Source organism: Vulpes lagopus, chromosome 8, assembly GCF_018345385.1.
Source record: "Vulpes lagopus strain Blue_001 chromosome 8, ASM1834538v1, whole genome shotgun sequence".
Taxonomy (NCBI): Eukaryota; Metazoa; Chordata; class Mammalia; order Carnivora; family Canidae; genus Vulpes; species Vulpes lagopus.
Window position 1 is genome coordinate 108,874,350 of NC_054831.1, and position 15,373 is coordinate 108,889,722.

The 15,373-nt window shown below is 55.8% G+C and overlaps 1 protein-coding gene across 2 annotated transcripts in view; it reads right to left on the minus strand.

The window, feature by feature from the left end:
- The window catches only part of GNAO1 (G protein subunit alpha o1), a 173,776-nt gene that overhangs the window by 18,426 nt on the left and 139,977 nt on the right, over positions 1-15,373 (minus strand). For both annotated transcript variants that reach the window (XM_041765158.1, XM_041765157.1), the window contains exons 4-6: positions 7,372-7,532; positions 2,268-2,396; positions 464-593 (exon numbers count right to left, since the gene is read on the minus strand). In XM_041765158.1, coding sequence (XP_041621092.1) covers positions 464-593; positions 2,268-2,396; positions 7,372-7,532 — 420 coding nt within the window. The remainder of the gene's footprint in view (positions 1-463; positions 594-2,267; positions 2,397-7,371; positions 7,533-15,373) is intronic.

A 15,373-nucleotide genomic window follows, 5' to 3' on the forward strand; every position in this document is an offset into this window, starting at 1 on the left:
CTGCATCCTCTGAGGAGGAGACCTGCACCCTGCTGCCAGGAACCAGCACACCACGGCTGTGCCCCTGCCGGCCACAGATGGCTCTCCTGGCCACAGCCTGGCTAGCGCTCAGGGAGGGCTCTCAGGCCTAAGAACGGCTGTCTGTCTTACACATATTCTTGCTTGATTACACCTTGATTTCTTTTAGGATTTGCTTAATTCTGTTCTGGTGCCATGGCCTCTGTGTCTCTGCTGTGATTACTGAAGAGGCACTAACTGCTGGCAGCCCAGAAGTTGCAGGGATGTCTGTCATCCATCTGTACACAGCCCCTGAGCCAGGGTGGGCCTCCGTGGCCTCTCCTGCGCCTGCATCACGAGGCGTCTGCCTGGCTGCAGTTGCAAGAAGTAGCAGGCCCGGCCCCCCAGTCACGGAACCCCAGCCGCTGAGTGCGGCCACAGGCCGGGCAGGCCCAGGGCCACTCACCGTGGTCTCGTCTTCATGGAGCACCTGGTCGTAGCCGCTGAGTGCGACACAGAAGATAATGGCTGTGACGTCCTCGAAGCAGTGGATCCACTTCTTGCGTTCAGATCGCTGGCCCCCGACGTCGAACAGCCTGGTGGGGAGAGAGGAGAGCTATGGGCCATGGACGGTGGGGCGTAGACAGGTGTGGGAATGCCTGCAAGGCCTGAGAGGGTGCTGATAGGCAGACTAGTGCCATCTGCCCGGCAAGGGGCTGCACTCACACGCTGGGGCTCGAACACCTGCAGCTGCTCAAGAATTTTATGAAGGGGTGCACCTCGGCTGGCTCCCCCCATAAATGCCTCTGTGAGGCCCTCTGCCCACGAGGGGCAATGTGCACATCCTGTTCCTGGCCTTCCGAGTGTGTCCATTCCTGTCTGTGGTCTCGGCAAACTCCAAACCTGGCGGGGGGGAGGTTGTCAGGGGGGCTGGGATCGGCACCCATCACTTGGAGGGAAAAGGAGGCACCACAGGGTGAGGGCCCCGTGGTCCTGGCAAGAACGAGGATGGTAGGGCTAGGGTTTGGCCTGGGTGCATCTGCAGACAAAGCCTCATCTCTGCTCTATGCCAGCCCTTCCTGGCAGCTGGCTACCTGCCTCTCCCCCTCTAGACACCACCTCCCAGGGAACACGAGGGCTGTGGGCAGGTGGGACCAATGTCCTGGAGGTCAGAGGTCAGTCTCATGCCACCTAGGCCTGGGCCCTGGCCCTGTATGTACAGGGACCCCAAGCCCTTCCGGCAGAGAACAATTGCAGGCAGAGGCCAGCGTAAGCTCCGGGCAAGGAAGCAGGTGGAGTTCCCGTCTCACCCCCCCTCCACTTGGATCCTGCTTCCACATCTGAAATACAGGGGCAGGGGCATGGCCCATGTGAGCCCTCCACCATGCTTATGCTCAGACTCTGCCTGCTGCACAGCCCTATGTCCAGAGGGGCAAGCTGGAGACACTTGGCCTGGTGCTGCACTTCCCAGGTTTAGGGGAGGCTCTTGTGTCCAATGCTGCCTGTTGGGCCCAGGGCCCCGGAGACAGAACCCCAGCCCCCTCAGCCTGTCTGGGAGCAGGCAGGAGCTTGGGAGGTGGTATGGGATCCCCAGCCTCTCCTCCTGCTCCACGGACACCAGGAACCACATCTGGAAGGTAGGTGGGGGCAGGACCGGGACTCTCAGGCCTCAGTACAGAGAGGTTACCGCAGGTGGGGGCATAATCTCCAGGAGGCCCTGAGAAATGCAGCTTCATGCCTCAGGCTTCTGTTCTGAGGCACTCAGAGTTCCTGGACTTGAGCTGTGCTCTGTGCTTGGGCACAGCCTCGGTTTCCCCACATGTACCTAGAGATGGTGGGTCAGCTGATTTCTGAGCCCCTTCCAGCTCTGAGATTATCTGGGTCCTTGAGGTCGCACAGACACTGCTTGGGCTTATCCATCCCTCTTTCCCTCTCCACACAGGGAGGCCTTCGAGGGGCCACCTGGGGGATTTGCCTTCCTCCTCCTCCTCCTCAGAAGTCACTCAAGGACAGGACTCCCCTCCTTTGTCCACTCACATCCTCCCTGTTCCTTGGAGACCCACTCCAGGATGCCTCTTCCAGGAAGCCTCCCTGGTCATCCTGGCCCCTGAACTTGGTGGAAGACAGACTCACAGGTCCCTTCTTGTCTCGAACTGCCTGTCCCCAGTGGAAAGCTCCCCAAGGCAGACGAGGTCAAGAGGTCAAGAGGCTGGTGTCTCCCACCTGTCACAGTGCCCTCACCAGGGTTCGGGGGGCTCCCTGGGACTTACCTGAAGTGGAGGTTCTTGAATGTGAAGTGGGTTTCTACGATGCCAGTGGTTTTGACCCTGGTTCGGAGGATATCTTGCTCAGTGGGCTGGTAGTCGGCGGCCCCGATCCGATCCAGGCTGTCCAGGTAGCTGGGGATGGGAACACACAGGGCCCTGGAACAAGCCAGCCCAACCCTAGGCAGCACCTCTTGGGGGCCGACCACGGAAATGACGGCACCACCTCACCCAGGACTGGTGTTGGGGGCAGAGGGTGGGAGGTGCCCACCGTAGCAGGAGCCTATGCCCAGCCCTCATGTTCTCAAAGAGCCTCTAACTTAGACCAAGGGCTATGTGCACTGCTCCAGGTGCATTTAGAGGTCTTACACGAGACTAACATGTTTGTGATGCCACTTTGCCATGTCTTCATCTTAAAATAATAGTGGCCAATGGTTACATTTGACTCTTCACATGTGTGATCATGTTTCATCCTTAATTTCCCTGAATTATATGTACCATTTTACAGTTTAGAAAACTAGATAAGTACCTTGCCTGGCTGTGAGCTGGGGCTCAAACCCAGACATCTTGCTCCAGGTCCACTTCTTAACGGTACTCTTGAGTGTTTCCTCTGGGCATCCGCCCACCTTTCTGTACTTGCTTAGGGTCTATCAGGGCGTCTACTGCATCTTCCCATTTGATGCCCTTGGAAGAGCGCCTCAGAGGTCACACAACCAGGCAGTGGCTGGACCCACGTCTTTGGCACCGGGGCTCTCTTCACAATACCACTTGCTCTGGAGACAGATTATGTCTTTGCACTTTATCCACCCAGGCCAGGCAGCTGGGAAGGCTTTGGGGGGTCTGTGAGGGTTAGGTTTGAACCCAAAGTGGGGGTGGTATCTGGAAAACCAGGGAGAAGGGAGATGGGCCAGGCCTGAAGGAGGAGTCAGTGACTCACAGGGCTGGCTCTGCCACCTGCCCCTCCCCCACCTGCTGGGGAGGACCACACACAGCTCACAGGGGAGGGGCCCTGAGGGTCCAAGCCACAGGACAATGTGAGGTTCCCGGTTAGCACTAGCTCTGGGACATGTGCGAGTCAGTTTCTTGGTTTGAGGATGTTCATGGGGCTGGAAGGGGGGATACCTTCACCAATGAGGGTTTGTGCTCTTAAACCAATAATCCAAGCCTACCTAAAATCCTTGTGAGCATTTTTCCCTCAAGAAATAAAACTAAATGAGGGATTCCTAAGGGTAGGAGGCATAAGCTTCAAGTCACACTGTTAGAAAAGGGACACTGCTAGCATTTGAGTCTGGAGATACCTGATTCCCAAAGTGGTACCCTTAAACAGGCCTCCAGGCCTCCTCTCCTCTGTGGAAGTTGGGGACCAGAGGCTGCAGAGCAGACCTGGAAGCTCTGGCTGCCCCAGCATCTCCTGGCCAGGCCCACGGGAGCTTCTAGGATCAGCCCTTCCCAATCCTCCTAAGCCCTCTGAGCGTGACCCCTTGTGCCCTGCCCACCGGCTCCTCTAGCATCACTCCAACTGCCTCTGCTTAGGAGCTTTACTGGTTTTGAAAGGACCCCTGTTTTGTTGTCTCCGGCTGGATACCAGGGCTGGGGAAACCTTTAGACAGAAAATCTGGCTCTCTGTCTCTATGCTGGCTGAGCCTCACACAGGGACATGGCCAGGGGAGGGGACGATGAGCATGTGGGAGGGGCACCTACTCTATGTACCATTGTCCTGGGTGTGGGATGAGGTAATGAACACGACCAGTACAGTCCCTATCTTCCCAGAGCCTACATTTGTGTGTGTGCGTGTGCATGCACGCACACGTGAGATAGTTAACAATTAAGATACAGAACATGTCAGGAGGTGGTGTCAGCAGGAGAGATAGGAAGTTGGTAAGGAGAAAGCTGGAGCAGGGTGGCTAATGGACAGAGGGTGGCTGGAGAAGGAAGGTTGACGTTGGAGTGGAGGTTGAGGGGAGCTGGGTGAGCTGCCCACCGTGCCCAGCACGAAGCCAGTGGGTGCAGAGGCCATCCTGTGGTGGAGGAGGAGCTTGGGATGCAGGCCTGTGAAGGGGTGGTGTGGTGGGACGCACCTGTGGCAGGAGTAGTGAGCCTTGGGGCTGGAGTGGGGTGATGGAGGCAAGGGTGGGGCATCATGTGTAGGCACTTGGGCTTTCCCTCTGAGCAAGATGGGAAGCTTCTGGAAGGCTCTGATGGAAGAGTGTGGGAATAAGGACTCTGCGGCTGTAAGGAGAGCATCTCAGGGGGGAGTAGGGACACCTGTCAGGAGGTTGTTGCGACCCTGCACGCCGGCAGGACACAGCGATGGGAGGTGGGACGTGGAAGGTGGGATGTGGGAGGCAGAACCCAGGAAAGCCACCTCCTCATGGTGTAACACAGCTGCTCTTAGTGGAGGAAGAGCGGGGCCAGGGCAGGCTGGGCCAGGCTGGCAGCTGGGAGCCCGGTGGCACGTACAGACCTCAGATGTGCCGAGATGTCCGCATGGACACTGAGGAGGCAGCACTCAGCGGGTGGGGGGGGGCTGGCGGCAGACAGTGAGAGTCGTCCCAGCGGGCAAGGGACTGAGGGTGACGTGGCAGGAGAGGACCAGCCAGGCCCTCCGTGGACTGGAAGAGGAGGCACAGGCAGGACATGGGGAGGGGCCTGAGGCCCCGGGGGTGCATGGGGGTGCACGAGGCTGCCGTAGGAGCGGTGGAGAGCCTGAGCAGGCTTGGCGGGGTACGGGAGCAAGTCTGAGGGGAGGGCTCCAGAGACAGGGGCGGGAGGAAAAACTGCCCTACCCAAACCACGGAATTAGCTCCTACGGCCCCTGCCTGGATGTGCTCAGGCTTCCGGGCTGCTGGGGCTTGTCTCAGTGTCACTCACAGGGATGAAGGGAGAGCCAGCCCTGCCCACAGGGGCCTGAGTGCAGGGAGCCTGGCAGCACGGGCCACCTCCCTGTCCCCTCGGGGCCCTGTCCTTACCTGTCAAGTGTGAGGATCGGGCTGGGGAAGTTGGTAAAGGAATAGGGGCCTTCGGGAGCCACTTGCACCATCCCCCTGGGATTAGAGCCTGAGACAACTCTGTGGGGCTCTCTCTCAGTCACAACAAATCCAGTTAACTGTTTTGTATATCGCACCCCAGATTCTGTCAGAAAAGGGGACCTGGCTGCTAACACCGTGACCACAAAGCCTGGACCAGGAAGGCTTAAGGCCCTTTGGTCCTGACTGCTGTGGGTTCCTGCCCTCGCCTGCCCCCGGACCCTGTCCCAGGGACGAACACACAGAGAAGGAGGCAGGTTTCCTCAGCTGACTTGGTGGGGAGTTGACAAATATTGACTCATGTTTCTTATTTAAAGTTATAAAGGTAACCACCAGAAGAATCACAAGTAATCCCCTAACTAGCAAAAAACTGGTGGTGGAAGTGGAGAAGAGACACGGGAGGCAGGCACGTGCACTGAATTCCTCGGATTCCATACTGGAGGCCACTAAATGCTCTAGTAGGTGGGAGGGACAGGTTCTTAACACTGGGACCGAGAAATGAAAATTGAATTTGGAAGGGGAGAAGGAGGTTACTATTAATTCTATACTCTCTGTGGTGTTAAAAAAATTGTTTTTGCAATGTATTTATGTCATAATTAAATGGGCAACAATTTAGGTGGAGAGCACAATTTGATGGCCGGGGGGGATGGGGGATGGGAAGGCCCTGGACTGGGGCCCAGCAGGGGCAGGGAAGCTGTTCCCCACCAAACGACTCAGGGGAAAGACCTGGGTCCACTGCAGAAGTGATTTGAGTACATACCGGCAGCAGTGGGTACGCACCCCTACCCACCGAGGTGTCCCTGGGGGCCCCTCAGGGCCTGGGCCTGGCTCCCTACCACCTGGGACTCCCAGGACCTAGCATTCACCCAGTAGACAGTCTAGGTTTGCAGAAATGGGAAGACGCTGTGGCCTCACTCAAGTCCCTAGTTTGACAGCTGTCACTGTGGTTGACATCCATGAGCAAGTGCCATTTTCTGGGCCCTAGCCTCTGCTACAGCGCCAGGGTTTGCTGGCCAGGGTTTCTCAGGCTCAGCACTACTGACATGTTGGGCCAGATGATTCCTTGCCGTGTAGGACCATCCCTACACGTGTAGTGCGCATCCCATGCGCACTGAAGGACGTTCAGCGACATGCCTGGCCTCTGTCCACCGGCAGCCAGCAACTCCACCCTAGTCAGACAATCAAGAGTGTCTCCAGCCGTTGCCAAATGTCTCCTGGGGGCACAGTGGTCCTGACAGCAGCAGGGGTGAGGATGCCTGGATCAGATCGGTGGCGGAGCACACCTGTCCTAAGACCATAGGCTGAAGCCCAGAGGCTCCCACTGATGCCACAGGCACAAGACTACAAAAGTGGGGTGCCGTCCCAACCTCTCCAGGACAGAAGTTAGTCCCCAACTAGTGCGGACCATTCCCAGGGATGTGGGGCCGATCTAGGGAAGAGGCCACGTAACCTTAGGGACGCCTGAGCTGCTGTCACATGAAGAGCCCCACAGGCCGCTTCCTCTGCCTCTCCCTTTCTCCCCCTTTGAGCCTTCTCTGGCTTCCAGTGGCCTCATCCCTCTCCTTCCCTCTCCCTTTCTTCCCCTCCCTTCTCTCATCTCTCCTTTTCTTCCCTTATTTGGTTATAACACACTATCAAAGGATATATTCGATTATTTCTTTATTTCCTTATTCTTATTTAAAATGCTAACTTTAAAGATAGAGCAATGGAAAGCTTATTTTCTCTAAAATGAAACAAAAACAAATCGTCAATTATTTTCTGCCTATATGGCTCTTGATTTGTACTTACAGGGTCAGGGTTCTCCAGTGGGAAAAATTTGTTAGACTGGAGTCCAGGCCCCACCCAGGGCACAGAGGTGGAGGGCCCCGCGCCCGGGAGCCCTACTCGTCTCTGGTGTCCTCTGCTTCCCTGGCCTCATCCTTATCCAAGGGGTGGGAGGAACAGCCCCTTCCCACTCCTTCCCAACACATTTCCTGACATGTCCCGTCAGTTCTGACTCGCCAAGGACCCCTCCCTGCGTGCCCCCCCCCTTTCCATGCCATATCCGTGCCCTGCTGGCAGCCTCCCAGGACTGACACACTCACTATTTGGCAGAATCGTTGAGCTGATACTCCCGAGACCTGTTGAAGCACTCCTGGATTCCTGAGTCACCCCAGAGCCGCATCATGGCGGAAAGCAATTCTGCAGAAAAGGGCTCGGTGTCTTCCATCCGACTCACCACGTCGCACACCATCTTAGCATCAGCCTGTGAGGGGAAGATAGGTGGGGGCTCTGAGGCTTCGGTGGGGTCAGAGCCCGGGCCGGCCACCTACTAGGACACCGGGACAGTGGCTCAGGCCTCAGCCTGCTCCGGGCCACTGGACACAGTCTGGTCTCCCGGGCCCTGGGGCCCAAGGGCCCTCACAGCCTTCTGTCACAGGGACGCTCACATGCAGCGGTTTCCAACCATGCCCTGTGTAGCCTGAGTGTCTGCTACAGGCAGGACGGGCCTGGATGGGGTCTCGTCTCCACCTGCCAACTCAACCAGGGTAGCTCTGCTTTCATCTATTTTGAAAACAGGGCTTTTGCAGAGTATTTGTTTTTGTTTTGTTTTTTGAGATTTTATCTATTTATTCATGAGAGATAGAGAGAGGCAGAGACACAGGCAGAGGGAAAGCAGGCTCCCTGTGGGGAGGCCGATGCAGGACTCAATCCCGGTCTGGGAGATGCTCAACCACTGAGCCACCCAGGTGCCCCAAAGTATTTGCTTTTGGAGAGAAAACAACAACAACAACAACAACAACAACAATGTTCTTGACTAATGTAATTTCCTCTACTTCTTACACAGATGGAGCAAAGTCCCTGGCATTGGATAAATCAGGGAGATGGACATATTGGTTACTTGAGAATTCCAGGTAGTGGAGGGTTGGGGCCCCAGAGGAGCTGTACATTGGGGGAAGGGGAATGGAGAGGCTGGTTCTCCAGTTATATCAATATTCAGTGTCAAGAGTTTAGGCCTTTAGCTAGCCCAAAGTTAAAACTTATTATTATTATTATTATTTTTAGATATTTTACTTATTTGAGAGACAGAGGGAGGGAGAGCAAGTGTGTGGGGGAAGCAGAGAGAGAGAGGATCTCAAGCAGACTCCCCACTGAGTGCAGAGCCCAACATGGGGCTCGATCTCATGACCCTGAGATCATAACCTGAGCCAAAATCAAGAGTCGGACGCTTGACCAACTGAGCCACCCAGGCGCCCCCAAAACTTGATTTTATTACTTTTTAGTTACGTATTTGCTGTTGACCTCTGGTCTACTTCTCCGTGGAGTCAGGAGACCCAGACCTGGTTAGACAAGGGGAGGGCAGAGGGTGAATAGAGAGACAGGGAGTTTGCCTTTCCCTGCCTCTCCCCTTCCTCCTTTGCTGCGGGGCTGTAATTTGTTCAAGACACACGGTGGAGGCTGAGACTCTGCTGGATTTGCGTGAACAGTATTGCATAATGAACACATATCTTCCCCCTTCCCTTCCTCTGGGATACCAAAGGGGTATCACCATTTTCAGAGACAGTGGATCACATATGTGTAACACCGAAACCTGGAAGGCAGTGTGGTCTTGGAAAAGGCATAGAACCTCACCAGCACCTCACTTTGCACACACACACAGTACTTTGTAGCCTACAAAGGATGCTCCTGTGCACATACTCGAGCACCTCAGGGGAGGGGGAAGGGCAGACTGCATCAATGGGCCTGGGTCTCCAGCCCTGCCTGAGTCCACGCCCTTTGCAGTCCTTGCCCCCTGGAAGCACAGCACATTTGCCCCGTCCCTGACTATGAGTGGCCGTGGGACATGCCCACATAAGGATGTGGAAGTTCCACGGCCAGCTCTTCCAAGGCCTGGCAGGATCCCACTTGTCCTGCTATCATCATGAACACCCGGACTCCTATGTTCATCCCAGCAAGAGGATGAGGGACACACGGAGCACAGCTGAGCCACCCTGGGTCTCTGATCCTGGCACACAAAAAGAAATAACTGCTATTGTAAGTGACTGAGTTAGGGAAGGTTTGTTAGTACCTTTGAGACCATAGTCATTGTGCTGCTGTCCCCATTTTACAGGTCAGGAAACTGAGAGCCAGATGGAGGATGGCACTCACCTACTCTCACAGGTAGGAAGTGCCAGAGCTGGGACTTGAGATTAGGAGGCTCTGGCCCCAAGGCCAGCCTCTGGGATAAGACCCACATGTGCTGAGGGTAGATGCTGACCGCAGCACCCCTGATGGCCAACAGTGCCTGGGCAGGGTACACACCAAGGGTGACAGGCATTAACCAGAAGGGTCCATTTGAGATGACTGCTGCTTTTAATGTCAAGATTGGAGCAGGAGCTGCTGTGGAGCCCCATTCATACCTGGGAGCTGGCCGGGTCGGGCCTCCTCAGAGGGATCCTGCAGAGGGCCCGGCCCCCTGGCCTTGCCTTGGGGGTGCTCTGTTCCCGGGCAGCTGGCAGGCTGTGGGGTTTGGGAGTTAGTGTTCAGGACAGACAGGAGTTGGTGGGCACGCAGCTGGCCTTCCTCACCCTCCCAGGGAAAGGATACTGAAACCTGTCTACGCGCTTTCAAAGGATCCCCAGGGTTCCGAGCCCTGGCTGTCCATAGCTCAGATCCAACCCTTCCCCTGTACTACATCCTCTCCCCCTTTGTTCCCCTCTCTTCCCTGGGTCACCTCCACTGTCCCTTGGTGCTTCTTGCAATGACCTTAATAAACTCCTTGTCTCACCCAAATCCTTGTCTCAGGGTCAACTTCTTGAGGAACACAGACCAGAACAACAAGGTGCCTGTCTGAGCCCAAACCCTGGGCAAACTTTACCTGCTGAGTCTTCACACATTGCTATTGTGACAGGGCCTGGCTCAGATCACTCTCCTGACCCCAAAGCAGGAGGCGGCCACCACGTGGTCCCTCTGCATGGTACCCCAGAGGCCTCTGAAGAACATCTCTGCCTCGTGGCCCCTGTGTGCCTCAGGGTACCTTCCTCTTAGTGGGTGCTACAGCAGCTGGGTGCTGGGGGACATCCCAATGGCACAGATAGAGGTGTGGTTAGAAGTGCAGGGCCAGGTGAGGAGTAGGGGTGGCTATACACTGGCCCAAGGTCCTGTGGGGCCCGGACCAGCTTCCAGTGCATGTCAGGGGCCCGGGAAGGTAGGTGTGGGAAGCTGAGGCAAGGATGGAGTGAGGTGGCTGGCAGGCACATGCCCAGCTCTGGGTTGGCTATGTTCTTTACTTGGGATTTTTCAGGAGGGTCAGCCTAAGAGGATATGCCCCCCCAGAATCAGCCGTATCACCAAGACCCCCGTCCCACTCCTGGGGAAGCTCCTACAAATGAAGCTACCCGAAAGAAGCAGGAAAAGCATCCTCTAGGTGGCCTGGCGCTTCGCACATCCCAGGCCCAGTCAGGACAGGGGGCACTGGGAGAGGCAGGTCCAGGGAGCTGAGTGGGTGCAGGGCATCCCCCCAGGCTGAACAGTTGGTGTCGACATTCCGGGGACCCCGCCTCTGGCTGCCTTTCCCCCAGTTTCCGTGTGCACAGGCTGGAACCCACTAGGGCTGAGCCCTTGCTGAGGATTGGGAGTGGGGTGCCCCTGGCTTGCCCTGACCCTGACATCACGGGTCCTCTGGTGTCGGGTCTTCTTTTTGCGGGCCTGGTAATCATCACTAGCTGATCCCTCTACCCTCAGGGCCCTCCAACCTCCGGTCCTCTGAGCTAGAGGAAACACAGACTACTTCACCCATGGCACGTGCTCAAGAAGTGAGGGAAATTGCTGGAAATCTGCAGGTGTTCCGTGGGGTAGGAAAGACACAAAGGAAATGAGGTTTAGCATCTGGGCACTCTGTGGCTGACAAAAGATTCTGTACAAAAGGTATGTGAGGTCAAAGTCTTCCATGGAAACTTTCCAGCATTGAGCTGTCCAGCTAGTAGCTACTTATGAGGCCAAGGCCCGTCTACTGCAGAAGGTGGATGGGAAAGTTCTGGTGGCAGTCTACCCTGGGAAGGAAGCTCCAAATGGCCTGGAGGCTAGCAGGCCAAGCCCACAATGCTAGCCCAGGTCCAGCTCTCAAGGGGTGCGGTCCCAAAGATCCCAGCCTTTGGATTCCCAAGTCACCCACAGCTGACACGGAGGGCTGCCTGCCAAGACAGGCTGGCCTCTCAGGTTCTGAACCATGTGGAGACGAGTTTCTGCAGCATCTGAGCCTCCCCTGGGGACACTGACCTGGAAAACTGGCCCTGGGGCCCGGGTGATGGGTGCCTTAGGCAGGCAGTGACTCAGGCAGGGTGGGTGAGCCGGGGTGCTGCCTCCACCTGTGGCTAAAAACAGGCCTATGAATCAGGGGCCTACACACTGACTCTGCTCCCGAGTGCCTGGGTGACCTTGGGGAATGAATCTCGGTCTTCCTCAGCCCCCCATGTGCTGGCTGTCTTGTCTGTCCTGTCTGAGGAATGCAGCTGGAGAACCTGGCCAGAGCTTTCCCAACTTCCTCCTCTGGGCAGCACCATCATGGTTCCTGTCAGCTCTGTGGGAAGGGAGTCAGGACAGGGGTGAGGGTGGGAGACACCCTCTGGCCTGAGTGCCTCGCAGCCAGGTGTGCCTCACAACCAAGGCCACTCTCAACGCCTTTGTGAGGTTCCCTGCCTGTGTCCTGGGGTTCCAGCAGGACAAACCGCGCAGCTCGAGGAAGGCTGGGATGGATGGCTCGCTGGGAGTCCTCCAGGGGACAGCCCAGGCTCTGGAGCTGTCCTCTCAGCTTCACCTCATCCCCAAGGTGTGGCGGTGCTGGGGGTGCTGTGCAGGTGCACATCCTCCCCCACCCTGCCCGCGGCCCCGCCTGCCCCCTGCTCTTTCTCTCCGGTCTCCCCCAGCTCAGGGTCTGGCACCACCACCAGCCCAGCTGCTCAGACTCAGACTAGGCCTCACCCTTGTTTCTGCTGCTTCCCTGTCTGGTGTCCTGCTGTTTTTTCTATTAAAGCTGTTTTCAGACTGCTTCTCCCCATCTTCTCACACACCTCCCCGGGTCCGAGCCAGCACCGTCCTTCTGGCTGCCCTCAGTCCCTTCCCAAGGACTCCCTCCTTGCTTCTCTCTAGTCTGTTCCTCACATGGCAGCCAGCAGGAAATTGTTAGTGTGACATCAATTCTCTCATTCTCCCTTAGAAAAAGAACCAAGCATCCTGACATCCAAATAAAAGATGCATTTCCCAACTTTGCTCACTGCTAGGTGTGACCAAGTGACAAGTTCCACCCAATGAGAGGTAAACCAAAGTGTCCTTTTTAAGGAAATTGCACCCTTTTCTCTTACTTCCTCATTCCTGAAGCTGGAACTTGGATGTAGTGGCTGGAGCTCTAGCAGCCAACTTGGATCATGAAGACAAGGTCCATACCCTAGGGATAGTAGAAAACAGCCCTAGGTCCTTGACAACTTTGTGGACACCTCATACCTTTTGGACTTTTTTTAAAATTTAAAATAAATTTATTATTGAAATCACTTTTTGGGACCTCAGATATTCACAGTTAAACCTAATCCTACTGGTCACAATAACTCTCCCTGTTTAAACTCTTTCAATAGAGTTTAAATTTAAATATAAATATTTAAATTCCAAACTCCTTACCTTGGCCCCTGAGCCCCTGCCTACCCATCTGTCTCAATCTCCTCCCACCTTTCCCCTCTCATGGGACTCCAAACACACAGCCCTTCTTTCTGCTGCCCAGGTAAACTAGGGTTATCCCACTTCACAGTGCGCTACTGCCCAGATGATCTGTGTGCCTGGACTCTTCCCCATCTCAAATGTCACTTCCTCAGGGAAGCCCTCTGTGATGCCCCCAGGCAGAGTCTGTCCAATAGCGCACTGACCACACATCACAGCTGCTATCTTGTGTGCCTGTTCCTCAGGACAGGGATAGTTTCCTGATTTTTCACAGCTCCCCAGGTCTCATACTAAGTCCCCGTCCCCCAATCCCACTCCCTCTCCACTAAGATGCCTTCCATTCCCTCAATTTCTGGCCCTAGAGTCTCAGCTTTCCTGAAGGAGAGCACTTCTTCTGACCCACATCATGAGTGGTCTGGGTGGGGCTGACTCTGTCCCCTGGTTCCAGTGGTGGACACGTGGTCTGTCTGGGCCTAGCCAATCATCCCGCTGGCCTCAGTGAACAATTTGGGATGGACGAAGAATCCATGTTTGTCAGATTAGACTACAAGCAGCCCACTGGCTCAAGCAGCACCAGGATATTTGCAGGAACTTTTAGGAAAGAGACACTCAAAGGGAGGGCACACCTGATTGTGAAGCCATCACTGAGGAAAGCAGAGCTGGAGAGGGAGACATCCTGAGACATGCTAACAGGCAATACCCAAATCCAGCAGTCACATATACCTCTGGCCTTCTAGTTACTTGAGTCAATCTCTTGATTTTTTTCCAAATCCAGTTTGAGGATATGTTTTGATTTACTTTTGCATTTGTATCTCAAATAGTCCTAACCATTCCATCTCCTGGTCTGCTGAGACCATCAGGCCTACCTGCCATTACTGGGACCCATACAGCTCCTCTGACTCCCACCTCTCTTAGCGTCTGGGCCATGCTCTGGGTACGGTGCCCACATGTTGTACTATGCCTCCAGTGTGTGGCAGTAGGTGTGTTGTGGGCACTGGCCACGTGCTGGACCCTAGAGGCAGCATGCTGGGATTCTGTTAACAGTTCTGTGAGGAGTTTAATTAGGCTGCTCACTGACAGGTGTGCCCCACAGGGCCCTGCACAGCTGAGTGCAGCACAAGACATTCTTCCCTATGTGGCTCTGTCACACACCAGCATGCCTGGCCCCCAGCCACTAAAATGCCCGAAGTGTCCCAATTGTCACCACTAACAAAAACACCCCACAAATGTCTAAACTGCCCCTGGTGTGGCACCACTTCACTGAGGGTCACACTGAGGGAAGCATCTACCAGCCCAGGGCCAGGAAGGCGGGCCCCTGCCAGAGGGGTGAGGGAGGGGCCTATCCCCACCCCGGTCCCCACTGTCCTGAGTCCTCGCCACAGAGAGGGAGGGCTCTCCCCTAGGTGTGTCGTGCTGCCTTGGGGGCACAGGCCTAGGTGGGCTGGGCTGACAGCTTTGACTGCCCAGCATGCCCCCCTGCCTACCATGCTCCACTAGCTGGGACTGCCTTGGCTTAATGTCCAGCTCCCATGGCACCCACCCTCTGGGCAGCCTTCTGGGGATTCAGGCCCATAGGCTCGGGAGCCACCCAGACTTGGGCTCCAGTCTGGGCTTCTAGTTTGAGCAGGGCTTTCCTTTTTCTGAGGCTCAATGTCCTCCTCTGAGAAATGGGGACAACAGTCATCATTCCCTTCACCGGGCTGTTGTGCGGGCAAATGGAGAGCAGCAGCACAAGCATGAAACTGGGGGTGGGCTGAGCTGCTGCTGGGGGGCCAGGGGAAGATGAGGAGGCCAACCTGTGGCTCCTGCAATGCGTGTGTGTATGTGTGTGTGTGTGTAAACAGGTGGAACATTCCAGGGCACAGCCACACCGTGCATTTGGAACATGAATGTGGGCAAGATGCCATTCTTATCACTTTAGGATTGGGAGGCTATGGAGAGGCTGTGACTTCTCAAGGATACCTGGAGGATTCTTTTTTTACCACATCGATTTAAAAACAGCATTAATAATAAAAAAAAAAAAAACAGCATTAATGTGGCACCCTGCTCATAATGTTGACATACAAATGGCGGGGGGCTGCTCTTGGTGGAGGTGAGGTACTGTTGGGGAGCCCCCACAACTCCGGAGGACCCCCTAGGTAAATTATCTGTGAACGTCTGGAGACAGGAGTGGGCAGGGGGAGAGACAAAGGGGCGTGTGGAGACGAGCCCAGGGGATATCTCCACCCTCTGGTGGGGTGGGGAGCTCAGCACAGACAGCAGGGCACTTCCCAGAGGTGGGCTGCCTTGGGCCATTGCCAGAGAGCAGGGCGCCGACAGCACACAGGGGGGCCCTCGCTCTGGTGTAGGGCCGGGGGCCTCCCACAAGAACGTGTGCTGCTCGGGACGAGCCATGAGCATGCTCGGGAAGCAGCACCCGAG